This window comes from Acinonyx jubatus, chromosome B3 (genome assembly GCF_027475565.1).
Source record: "Acinonyx jubatus isolate Ajub_Pintada_27869175 chromosome B3, VMU_Ajub_asm_v1.0, whole genome shotgun sequence".
Lineage (NCBI taxonomy): Eukaryota > Metazoa > Chordata > Mammalia > Carnivora > Felidae > Acinonyx > Acinonyx jubatus.
In genome coordinates this window covers 96,754,733-96,767,010 of record NC_069386.1, presented here as the reverse complement: position 1 = coordinate 96,767,010, position 12,278 = coordinate 96,754,733, and the positions used below count along the sequence as shown (strand labels likewise).

The 12,278-nt window shown below is 41.7% G+C and overlaps 1 protein-coding gene across 11 annotated transcripts in view; it reads left to right on the top strand.

Moving 5' to 3' along the window:
* The window catches only part of TRIM9 (tripartite motif containing 9), a 109,362-nt gene that overhangs the window by 51,133 nt on the left and 45,951 nt on the right, over nt 1-12,278 (top strand). For 10 of the 11 annotated variants that reach the window (XM_053224453.1, XM_053224454.1, XM_015080121.3 and 7 more), the window contains exons 2-3: nt 8,742-8,837; nt 11,170-11,292. In XM_053224453.1, coding sequence (XP_053080428.1) covers nt 8,742-8,837; nt 11,170-11,292 — 219 coding nt within the window. The remainder of the gene's footprint in view (nt 1-8,741; nt 8,838-11,169; nt 11,293-12,278) is intronic. The other variant, XM_053224455.1, reaches the window with a different exon arrangement.

The following is a 12,278-nucleotide window of genomic DNA, read 5'->3' as shown; positions in this document are numbered from 1 at the left end:
GTACCCACCTTTGCTGGTGTGTGTGTGTGTGTGTGTGTGTGTGTGTGTGTGTGTGTGTGTGTAAAAGGTGAGTTAATATGTACAAAGCATTACAAGCAGTGCTGGGCACATAGTAAATGTTATCAAGGTGTTAGATAGCTATCACAAAGGGGGAAGTAGCATATTTTTAGTCAGATGGGAAAACATTTATATCATATCAAGTGCAAAGAGCAGATTTCAAGACAGAAATGGGTATATGACATTATTCCAATTTTGTTCATACACATTATATAGAGGGATACATATTTGCCTATCAATGTATACAAGATCTCCAAGGATAAACATAAAGGATTCATTATTAATGCTATTAATAATGTATCTGGTGGGGTGCTAGAATGTCCATCTCTTGGTTTCGGCTCAGGTCATGATCTCATGGTTTGAGTTTGAGCCCCTAATTGGGCTCTGTGCTGACAGTGCACAGCCTGCTTGGGATTCTCTCTTTCTCCTTCCTCTCTGCGCTTCCCCTGATCATGCTCTCTCTCTCAAAATAAATAAGCTTTATTTAAAAAATAAATTCAAAAAATAATGTATCTGGTGACATAATTTTTTTCTTCTTTTAAGTCTTTTATTTTCTGATTTTTCTGAGAGGAGCATGTTTGGTTTTGAAACATGGGGTGGGTTGTGGGGCGGGGTGGGGAGTTATTTCTTGAAACAAAAACGTCTTGCTCCTACTAGTAGTTACTTAGTTCTCACCACTAGAAACATGAGGAACAAATAATGGTCATCAGCTTTGGCACTTACCACTTGTGTCTCTGAAAGAACACAATGAAAGCATTTCTATATAAAAAAAATAGTTCAGTGATTTTTTTCACTTCATCATATATGTTTCTAAGAACATGTTTTTAATTGTTTAGAGAAAAACCTTCATTTGAAGAATGAAAGTTTCCCTCTGGGACACTTAAAAACTATAGAGAACTAAAATTTTATTGTTTTCGAATCTGTTTTGCTTATCTTCAAACTGTTCCCCAGTAGTATCAGACAATGCAGAATGCTATACCACCGGGAAGGACATGGCAGACCAGTGTGGACATTCAGGCAGCCAGAGGGATCCACAAAGAAAACAGCTTTCTGGGAAAGGACTCAGAGCCTGCTGACGGGTGCCCTAGAATTCTCCCCAGAGAAAAGGCAACATACATACAAAGGAGATCTATCCACTCATCAATCTCTGGGATGTAAAATCCAATATTTACACGAAGGCTTAGCCCAAGGAAGGCATATTTTTGATCCTTGGCTGTAAATACTTAGTAACTGCCTAACAACACACATATCATGTGTGTTGAATATCCATAGAAAGGCATGCTCTCTGACAGAGCCTTGGGCAGGGTGATGTTGACCATGCAGCCTATAGGCTTGCTGCATTATTAAAGTTTCATGCCTTCCCTGGCAACAGTTGCTGCATGAATTCTTTCATTGCTTCCAGCACTCTGCAAAAGCCATAGAGACATGGCAAATTGATTTTCCCCCAAGAAGCTATGAACATTGGGCAAAGCAACAGGTTTTTTGTTGTTTTGTTTTGTTTTGTTTTGTTTTGTTTTTGTTTGTTGCTGTTGTTGTTTTTCTTTTCTTTTCTTTTTTTTGTTTTTGCTGTGCCTTAAGGTGATAAGTGGCTCTTCTATCTAGTTCGCTGAAAGAAATCCTCCATGTTGATTTGCATCTCCAGCTTGAGAGTTTCCTGTCTAAGGCAGATAAATATTTTAAGTTGGGTGGATTAAGGCCATGCAGAGTATATGTCTGGAATTCAAATTGTAGCCAGAACTGGCTATGCCTGGCGAGGAAAGCAGCTACTTCTCATTTGCCCTTAGAGGTGGAGAAGGTACATTTCTGTTGTTAGTTGTTAGAATAGTCTAGTCTTCTTCTGCTTCAATAGAGAGCCCATAAGAGAGAACTTTTAAATGGACATTGTTAAGCTCAGAATGGTGGTGGTTTCAGAACAGTGATGGTTCCATGAGGGAAGGGATTGTATTTATTTTCTTTATCATTGTTTTCCTAACATGAATCACTGTGGCTGGTCCACAGCAAATTCCATGAAAATTGATTGAATCAAATCACAAAGGAAAAGTTTATCATTGCTATCTGTATTAGTCAGTTTTGCTACAGTAACAAACAACCCCTAAAATCTCAGAGGCAAAGGTTTATTCCTTGCTCATATTCTATCGTAGGAGGTAGTCTGAAGTTCTGTTCCATATGTCTTCTTTCTGAAGCCCACAGCCACTCTGTGGGACATGCCCAGTGGTAGCAGGTATGCAGGTACCTGGTCATACCTGCACACTGCTCCAAAGAGTTGATAGTACACACACCTCTTCTAGCTCCACATTCAGTAATGTCGTGTTGGTAGCCTAAAACCGACTATGTGTTGACACCTTTGAAATTAGCAAACATTACAAATCAGAATGTGTTTTTTGAGAGCCAGTTTATCCACATGCCATTGAATCTGTGTGACAAGAAGAGCAAAGGAGCTGGCAGAAAATCACAACGTTTCTTTAGCCTAAAGCAAATCACGTGGCCAAGAATAAGAATGGGGCAGGAACACATGATCCCTCTACAGGAGACACCGCAAGTCTCATGGCAAAAATGAGGAGGGGGCAAATAGTTGTGAACAATACTACAGTCTAGGGCACTGTCTGACTAATCGTAGTTGACCAAACCCCAAACTGGGACATGTGGCATAACAAAATGTTCCAATGATTTATGCATGTATATTTTAACATAATTCTTATTATAAAAATAGTATTATTTATAAGTATTACATGCTTACACAATGCTCACAGGTGTTGTATAGAGGAACTTTGAACACATGATTTCACGTAATCCTCACTACAGTCCTATGATGCAGGTACTGTTATTATCCCCATGTTGTAGGTGGGGGAACTGAAACCTAGCAAGCTTAGTGTTTTAAATTGGGGCTCCTGGACACAGACTCAGAGAGTTGTGAAGGGATAGTTAGCTGCTCAGGGTTTCAGTAGGTCTACCTGTGAGGAAGTGAGAAGGCCAGGGTTGAGCAGAGGATGAACCTGACCTGCAGTGGCCTCAGCCAAGTCTGAAGGGAGTTCTAGAGCTGGGATGGCCCTTCAGGGTTGTTCTCAGATCATGGCAAGGAGGCCAGTCAGTCATTCACGGGACACCCTGGATGTGGGCCCAGCACTGAGCAATGCAGTTCCCCATAGGCAAAAACAACGCCTAGTGCCATCTATCAACAGTGATATTCCCAGCAGCTGGAAGGACACACCAGCCTTTAGAAGGGAATCTGGGCAGAGCACCACAATATCCACTACAGTTAGGTGATATGTCCATGGTCACACAGCTAGTAAAAGGCTAGGATTTAAACCCAAGTCCATCTGACTGTAAAGTCTGTCCTCTTAACCCCACTGCCAGATTAATTACCGTTGCCCTATCTCATTCAGTTGCTGCTCTCTGGTGAAATAACAGCATTTCTGGTCCATGTTTATGTTTTAAAGAATGACGAAAACAGAATGTTTGGATTTAAATTGTTATTAAAAAGGAGGTAAATGGCATTATGCATTAGCTTTTGGTGTGGATATTTGTGTACTTGTGTGTCCAGATCTAGCACTGAGGAACAGAAATGGGATAATATGGAACAGTGTGTTAGATTATAGGTGTGTAAGGTCTTCCTCCCTTCTGTCCTCCACAGAGCTTACAGGTCATTTTCACATCTTATCTGATTGCTAAGTATAATCAAATTCCCTCATAATCAATCATAATCCCCCCACCAAATCACCTTCTTTGGTTTCACATGCTCTCACTGCAGGTTGTTTTTATTCTTCCTGCATGAGTGAGAGAAGACTTCTCTTCTTTGGGCGGCTGAAGCAAAGAGGACAACTTTGGAGTCAGGCGACTAGGCTTTGTGTTCCTTCTCTTTTGTATGTAAGTTGTAAAACCTAAACTCGGGGAGCCTGGCTGGCTTAGTTGGTTAACCGTCTGATTCCTGGTTTCAGCTCAGGTCATGATCTCACGATTCTTGAGATCGAGCCCCATGTCCAGCTCCATCCTGACAGCAAGGAACCTGCTTAGGATTCTCTCTCTCCTCTCTGCCCCTTCCCTGCTTGCCCCCCACTCTCTCTCTCTCTCAAAATAAATAAACACTAAAAAAATAGATAAATAAAACCTAAACTCATGTGTGTCCTCTCTGAGACTCTGCAAAATTGCAGGGTGGTGACTGGGATTAAATAGGATACACACTAAAAGCATGCATCAGTTCCTTGATAATAAGAAACAATCAATATATCATAACTATTAGAATTTCTTGCCTTTGCTTTTTAACTATATAATATCAATAATGTAGTAAGACTTAAAAAAAAAAACCAGTATTTCTTCCAGAAAAAAATTGTTATTCTCCGAGGGGCCTTACTTTAGAATCACATGGCATCAATCATCACTTTGCTACTGCATTTTGTGTTGACCCTGGTACCTGGGAAGGAGGTGTGCACTGTGACAGGGTCACAGGGGCCATCAAGCCACTGTTGCTGGTTTGTCACCTCATCTATTTTGTACTAATTCTTTGGTTGACCCTTTTGACCCATCCCATGCCTGTAACTTCAGACTGCAGACAGCTAGGAAGCTTCCTTTCATTTGTCCCCATTGTCTCCATCCAATATTCATAGTAAACTGAGGGAGGAAGTGACACGTGAATCATGTTCATGGCAGGGCACCCTCCTCTGTGTGGGCGTGCCTTGGCAGCTGGGCAGATGCTTGGGCAAGTGAGGAGTTGGTCAGGATGAACTGAATCCCATACCGGTTTGCTGAGCCTAAGTAATAATGGGTTGTGAACTGTCCTCCCCCTGGGGCTTCCAGGTTGAGCTTCTGATCCCTTATAACCTCCACTCCTTTGGAAGGTGTAGGGAATCTGGGTGGAAGTTGGAGGGACAAAGCAGCAGAAGAAGGAAGAAGGAGGCAGAGTGCTTTGTTCCTCTCCTTCAAGCTCTGAGCAACTTGCCTTCTTTCTGGGAGCTCTTGGTTATTCAGAGCACGCTCTGAGATCTTGCCTGGAAATTTGTCAGTGCCTCCACGGCTACATCATTTCCCCACTCTCATTCACTTTCTGAACGTGACACCTTTTCAGAAAATTGGAAAACAAATATCCAGGAAATCAGAATGTCATTTCTTAGGCATTAAAAACCGCTTCTAATGGCTACATATACAGCCAGGGAGGCTGTAACGAAAACACACACTAAATATTTGCATCTTTGGTGTTCTGGTATAAATTTACAAGGCTGCTCTGTGGTCCTGAATACAGAACATTTCTGTTAGCCCAGAGCAGGAATTTAAATGCTTCTGGGAAACAAAATCAATCAATAATAATGTTCTTCTACATCAGATTTAGCTTATAAATGTGATCAAAGAACTATCCTATAAAAGCGACGCACACATAAATCCTTATGATAAGAGCATTTTCTAATGATAAATAGTTTCCAGGGTTTTTCATTGTTTCCTGCTCAATTTCTACAAGTTGGCAAAGCTTAAGAGAAAGGTTTTTAGATCTTTATCTTACAATGCAGTTGTTTATCAAATACCAGAACCATCGTTAGCCAGGTAGAAGGCATTCTTGGGACTGAATATAGACACAAGGAAAGGTAATCTGCAAACGAATTGATTTTTCCAGTTGACTTATTGCTTTGCCGTATCAAAACCTGGGAGTGGATGAGGCTAGCACTCTTTGTATACTACGGAATAATTTTTTTCTAAGTAGATAGCAGTACCTGGTCAACAATTTTTAATGGGTGTCAGATCTAGCTTACATTGTATAATTAATTGCAAGGCTGGGATACAACAAATCAGGTCACATCTGTTCTGTATAAATGAGTGAACTTGGCTTCTGTACTTCAACATACAAATGTGGTTACTAAGGCATAGATTATCATAAAAGGGGGAAGATGGGGTGCCTGGGTGGCTCAGTCAGTTAAGCGTCCCACTTTGGCTCGGGTCATGACCTTGTGGTTCGTGAGTTTGAGCCCCATGTCAGGCTCTGTGCTGACAGCTCAGAGCCTGGAGCCTGCTTCAGATTCTGTGTCTCCCTATCTCTCTGCCCTTCCCACACGCCTGCTCTGTCTCCCTCTCTCTCTCAAAAATAAATAAAAACATTAAAAAAATTTTAAAAAGAGGGAAGAAAACTGGTAGCCAGCAAACTTTTGCTCATTCAGAAGAAGGGAAGTGAGTTTAAAGTAACAATGAAAAATGTCTCCTTTAGAATATGTCTCTCTCATTTTATTGCCTGCTCTTCTAAATGAGACCCTACTACTCTCCCTCATCCCCTCGGTTCTTGGAAAAAGTTCTTGAGGAGAAAACTTTCACCCCAAATTATAGGTACAGTTGGGACTAGTAATAAATAATTGAGCAGCCCTTCCAGCACTGCAAGCTCACTTTGTGCTTTTTCTTCCTCAGCTGTGTTGGTCTAGCCTCCCAGAGTCTGAGTACATAAATCAAAGTACAAGGGATGAGCAGAGCCCATTCCAGGAATCTGCCCTGTGACTCTCCCCAGTCAGTCTGCAGGTGTTTGTGAGCAGGAAGGAAGAAGATGAATAACAGCCAATGTTGATTAATCACACAGCATGCACCAGAGAGGTTCTGGGCTTTAATCTAATATCTCATGCAATGCCCATAACACCCGAGAAGAGTAATATTCTTCTCATTTTATGGATGAGGTAAAACCATGTGTAAAGTTTGAAAAGCCACTGACTGGAAGAATTTATGAATTTGGATTAGTTCCCTTAACCATTACCCTTACTAGCAGGAGCTTTTCTATTGGCGAGTGCACTAAACCCTCACAATAACCCAACTACAAAATATTATTATGCTTCCCATTGTTTGCTTTGGAATAACTCAGGCAGAGGTAACTTTCTCAAGGTCACATTTAGTAAGGGACAGAGCCAGAATTTAAACCCTTCTAAAGCCTATGTTCTTTCTATCTCCCCACATTATTTCTATCAAGCATTTGACATGCATATTTTTAAAGAGATCCAGTGCCTAACTTTGTATTTAATAAGGCAGATATAAAAAGAACATTCACTTAGCATTATACTCTGTAGATCTATCCACATTCTTGCAAATGGCAAGATTTCATTCTTCTTTATGGCTGAGTAATATTCCATTGTGTATATATCTTCTATATATCTATATCTATATATAGATATAGATATAGATATATCTCCTATATATCCTCTTTATCCATTCATCTATCAATGGACACTTGGGGTGCTTCCATATCTTGGTTATTTTCAATAATGCAGTAGACATAGGGGTGCATATATCTTTCAAATTAGTATTTTTGTATTCATTGGGTAAATACCCAGTAGTGGAATTATTGGATCATATGGTAAGGTGAAAGAGATTAAAAGTACACTTATGAGTACACTTGATGAGCACTGAGTAATGTATAGAACTGTTGAATCACTATATTGCACACCTGAAACTAATATAACACTGTATGTTAACTGTACTGGATTGAAGAGAAAAAAGAAAGAGAAACATTCATTAGACCAAGAGATACAATTTTAAGATTCTGCCCTTTTACTGAGAGGAGAGAGGGATGAAGCTTTGTGTTGGTAAGGAGAGTGGGCTTTAGTCTTTAAAGAAGGTGTTGTGGGAAAGGAGTTTGTCTCTAATTTACAGGTGAGATGAAAGGATATAGCAGAAGGAATTTTGCATTAAGTACAATGCTGAAAGTAATGGAAAATCCCAAACAGGAACTTAACAAGGAGTTAATTTTCCCCACAAACAAGAAGCCTAGTGGTAGGAGACTCAACTGTTGTTCAGCTGCTCAATGATGCCAGTGGAGCCAGGCTCTTTCTTCTTCCCCCCCTCCTCCCTTACCATGTTGGCCTTCTCAGTGAGAGTCATAAGACATCTGCCATAAAGTCAGGAACAAAAGGGCAGAGGCTGTACCAGCCACATTGGTCTCATGTTAGCAGAAAAGCAAGAGCTTTCTCAGACCCCTCCTCAACCCCAGCCATCTGCCACTTGAGTCTCATCAATTAGTAGTATGTCCCATGGCCACCCCAGCAGACAGGGAAGCTGGGAAAGCCAGTGTTTACCTGGACACATGGCCCCCAGCAGAACTGCATTCCAGATGGACAGGACAGTATGGAAAATTAGGATGAGAGTCTTCCTTGGTTGAGGAATGGACAGGAGTTAGGACAACAGGGCTATATTTGGGAGAAGGAGGGTGACCTTGATGAAAAAAATGTGGTCGTGGGTTTTGTATGTGCCATTACACTGAAGTAGCCCCAGAGCATCATACCAGTGCTCTAACCCTTCCTTCCTTCATCCTGTTCTTGACTGTATTCTTCCTGCCCCAACGCCAGACCAATAGCACTTTGGCCTAAATAATTTTGATAATCATATCTTCTGACTCACTTTAGCTTTTAATTTTAAGTAAATTATTGCTGAATTAATTAACTAATTCATGAGATGTGGAATTTCCAGGCAGGTATCAGCTGGTGAGGGCCTTTGCAATGACCAGGAGCTTTCACTGCTTCAGAGGAGAAACTTCTCAGGAGCCTGTGGAAGGTGCCTGGATGCCATTAGTACCAGAATCCTCATATACAGATGTTGGCTAACTGCCCCAAGCTCTGAGAAGAGGAATCTGAGGGGCTTGAGAACTCTTGGGTCTTGGACCAAAACAACATCATAAGACCTTGTTGCTACTTCCTGTGGTTACAGCTCCCTGGCTTCCTTCTTTATCTTTGCAGAGCCAGCTCTCCCAGGCGCTGAACGGACTGTCAGACAGGGCCAAAGAAGCCAAGGAGTTTCTGGTGCAGCTCCGCAACATGGTCCAACAGATCCAGGTATTGGCAGCACCTGAGACAGAAAGCAAACTCCGTGGGTTAAGATGTAGCTGTGTAGCAGGGAGTTTGTTTCTTCTACCTTAATGTGTTGTGGAGAAATTCCAATTATTCTTTTCTGCTCTGTCCCTTCTAATACAAACACACATACAGGCCAACTTCAAACACACCCCTTCTCAAGGTGGTTGTGTTTTGCCAACAAGCCAGCAACACAGCCTAGTTTTCCAAATAGTTGCTACCTTTGGCACTAGGGTCCTAATTCTCCACTACTGCGTATTTAGAAAGAGGCCTCTTTGTGAATTCAGAGTCATTATTGTTGAGTTTTTAAAACTCTTCAGGTTCCCAAAACACCTTGCAATAATTATATCTTATCTGATGATAACAAACAGGACACATTTTCTCTTTTTTTCCTTCCTTCCTCCCTCCCTCCCTTCCTTTCCTTCCCTCCTGCCTTTCCTTCCTTCCTTCCTTTCTTCCTTCCTTCCTTCCTTCCTTCCTTCCTTCCTTCCTTCCTTCCTTCCTTCCTTCCTTCTTTCACTCTTTCCTTCCTTCCTGCCCATAGTAATGCTTCTTCTCTACTTAGATACTTAAGTGTTTTCCAACCATGACCCCCCTGGTAACTATAATTTCAGATTGCTTTGTTTGGACACAATGACCCAAAGATCAGCCAGCATTTGAGAGCTCGTGAGCTCTCCACTATTGCTAAAGGGAGAAACCATAAACTGCATGAGATGCTTAACTAGTGAACTTCTACACTGTTTACTGTTCTTATGTTTTGAGGTTTGCCTCACAGAAATAACCTTCACTCTGGCCTCCAGTAAATTGGCTTTCCTAGTTAATACTTAACCCATGTCAAAGTAGAATGGTCTTTTTAAAGGTAAGCCAGGCTTTCAAAGCATCTTGTATTGATTTCCTCACTCTTTTTTCCAAGCGTGTTCATGTTAAAACTTTTGATCCCCTGACAATCTAACAGTTGTACACTTTCTTCTGTTTTCCAGAGCAACAGAGGTGATTGGTCAGTCCCTTCTTTGCTTTTGCCCTGCACCCCACCTCTTCATCAGAGCAAAGCTTTCCTTCTGCTCTAAATCAGAAACTGCAAGAGGGCTGCCCTCATCCTCCCAATATTACCCTGTGTGGGACATAGAGCCCTCTTAAATGACGTTTTCCAGAGGACTTCTCTGAGTACTCAAAAACAATTGCCAGGAAAGCCAAAACTTAGCATGTAGAAGGCACTAGTCAAGCAATTACTAATATAACACATTACATGAAGAAGATCTTGCATTTAAAAAGTTCTCAAATGCCTATCAGTAGATCCTTATATTAAGAGACATAGTTCTTTATGACTTAGAGAATAAATTAAAATTTGATAGGCTAAGCTATTCCTTCCTTGCCAGCCCCCTAGAGCTTACAGTTGACTCAGTTGGGTGCTATTTTTTCAATGCTATTCATGTATGTGTGAGTATTCATCTTTCATTTGCTATAAATTATAACTGTCTTTCAGATTATCACTTGACAATCAAAATTACATATGTGATTTACTGAAAGGACTATCATTAATGAATGCTTATGATTTAGGGAGAGAATTGCTTGAAAGAAATGCTATAGCATGTACAGATTTAAATCAAGAAAATAGTTAGATCCAACATTCAATGTAAACATCACAGAGAAGCTATAATTCATTTAGAACATGGTTAGTGTTCCCCCACAAGCTATTGGTTCGTGGCTTGACTTTTAGGGCTGGGTAGAAGTCAAGCCAGTTGTTCTTGACTGTCTATGTACATTAACTATTTGCTTTCCTTAATGAAAGCAGCAAGTACTTTTCCCATGATTATTCTTACAAAGTTCTATTATCATTGAATTATTGATTAATATTGAAGACCACTTCTGTCCTCTTTCTTCCCTCTTCTCTTAAATTTAATGATTCTTTAGCTCTCATGCCTCTACAATATCCCACCTGCTCAGGCAGCCAGCCTCTCTGAATGCCACCTTCCACCATACATAAGCAGACATCTGCCAGCCCTCAGAAAGATTCATGTTCAACTCCACAAACTGAAGCTTTATTTTACACAATATAATGTAAACTGTGGGTATGATTTCCTTTTGATAAATTTATTAAGTAATATTTATCCTTTTCAATTTAAAGTGAACACTATCACTGTAGAATGAAATGTATCCAGGTATTGAAACAACGTGAAATGTGAATTGTGGACAGAGTTCCTTTTCATCTCCTTCAGCAGGGATTTGTACCCCACAAATGGTCAGGGGAGCTCTGTCTTCTCCTGCAGCCCAAGGAGACCAGGTGCTTTGCGGCTGAGAGATGTGCTTTCTCATGCAGGAGAACAGTGTGGAGTTCGAGGCTTGCCTAGTGGCCCAGTGTGATGCCCTCATCGACGCCCTCAACAGAAGGAAAGCCCAGCTGCTCGCACGTGTCAACAAGGAGCATGAGCACAAGCTGAAGGTGAGTGCTGCTCCATGGGGAGAGGAGAAAGCCAAGGAGCCAGGCTCCCAGGGCCGGGATGGACAGGCTAGACGGGTGGGCCAGATGCCCACAGTCTTGGTGGCCAGTGGCCTGGAGAGCAAGGAGCAAGCATCCCTTCATTCCCCACACACTCCATCATTTACCTCACTGATACTTATTGAGTGACTCCCCTGGGCCAAGAATTGCTCTGAGTGTAGGCACAATTAAATAAATAAAAATCACTGCCCTCATGAGGCTTATTTTCCACCAGAAGGGATAAACAGTAAGCAAGATAAGTAAGTAAAATACCCAGTATTTAGTAAAAAAAAAAAAAAAAAAAAAAAAAAAAAAAGCCAAGAAAAATAATAAGGATTAGGGGATGGAAGTCCTAGGAAAGGGGGTTGAAGTTTTAGACAAGGTGGCCAGAGTGGCCATACAGAGGCAAAAGGTATTTTTGAAATGGGAATAGAAACCATGCTTTCCAGAAGACAAACAAGGTTTTTCTTAACTTCTGAAGTGAACTATGTGACGGGACGGCTACATAGACTTTTGTCATCACACAGTGGAGTTGATTGATTATGAGTGTGGGCCCTATTGGCAAAAGGATTGGTCCTCCTGGAGACATCTGATACCCCATCCACTCCCTCACTGGAGCAGGGCAACAAGATGTGAAATCAGGCTGGAGACATGGGAACAACCCCGCAGGAGGGAGCCCAGAAGTAGGCAGTCAGCAGAGGTCCACATGCATGGCCAGTAAGCTCCAGGGTAACTACCAGTGGGTAGAGGATACGGGGTGCACAATGTTGGCCTGACATTAGGGTGGAGGGAGAGGTGAGGTCTGACCACAGGCCCTTTGTTGGGGTTAGGCAGCCAACTTCAGGGAGCTCATGATGTGGGCAGCAGGAAATGGATACAGCCTCGCAGGAGCTCATGAATGGCCCTGTGAGCCTCAGATACCCCAGCAGGTTGGGAACAGGCTATAGTCC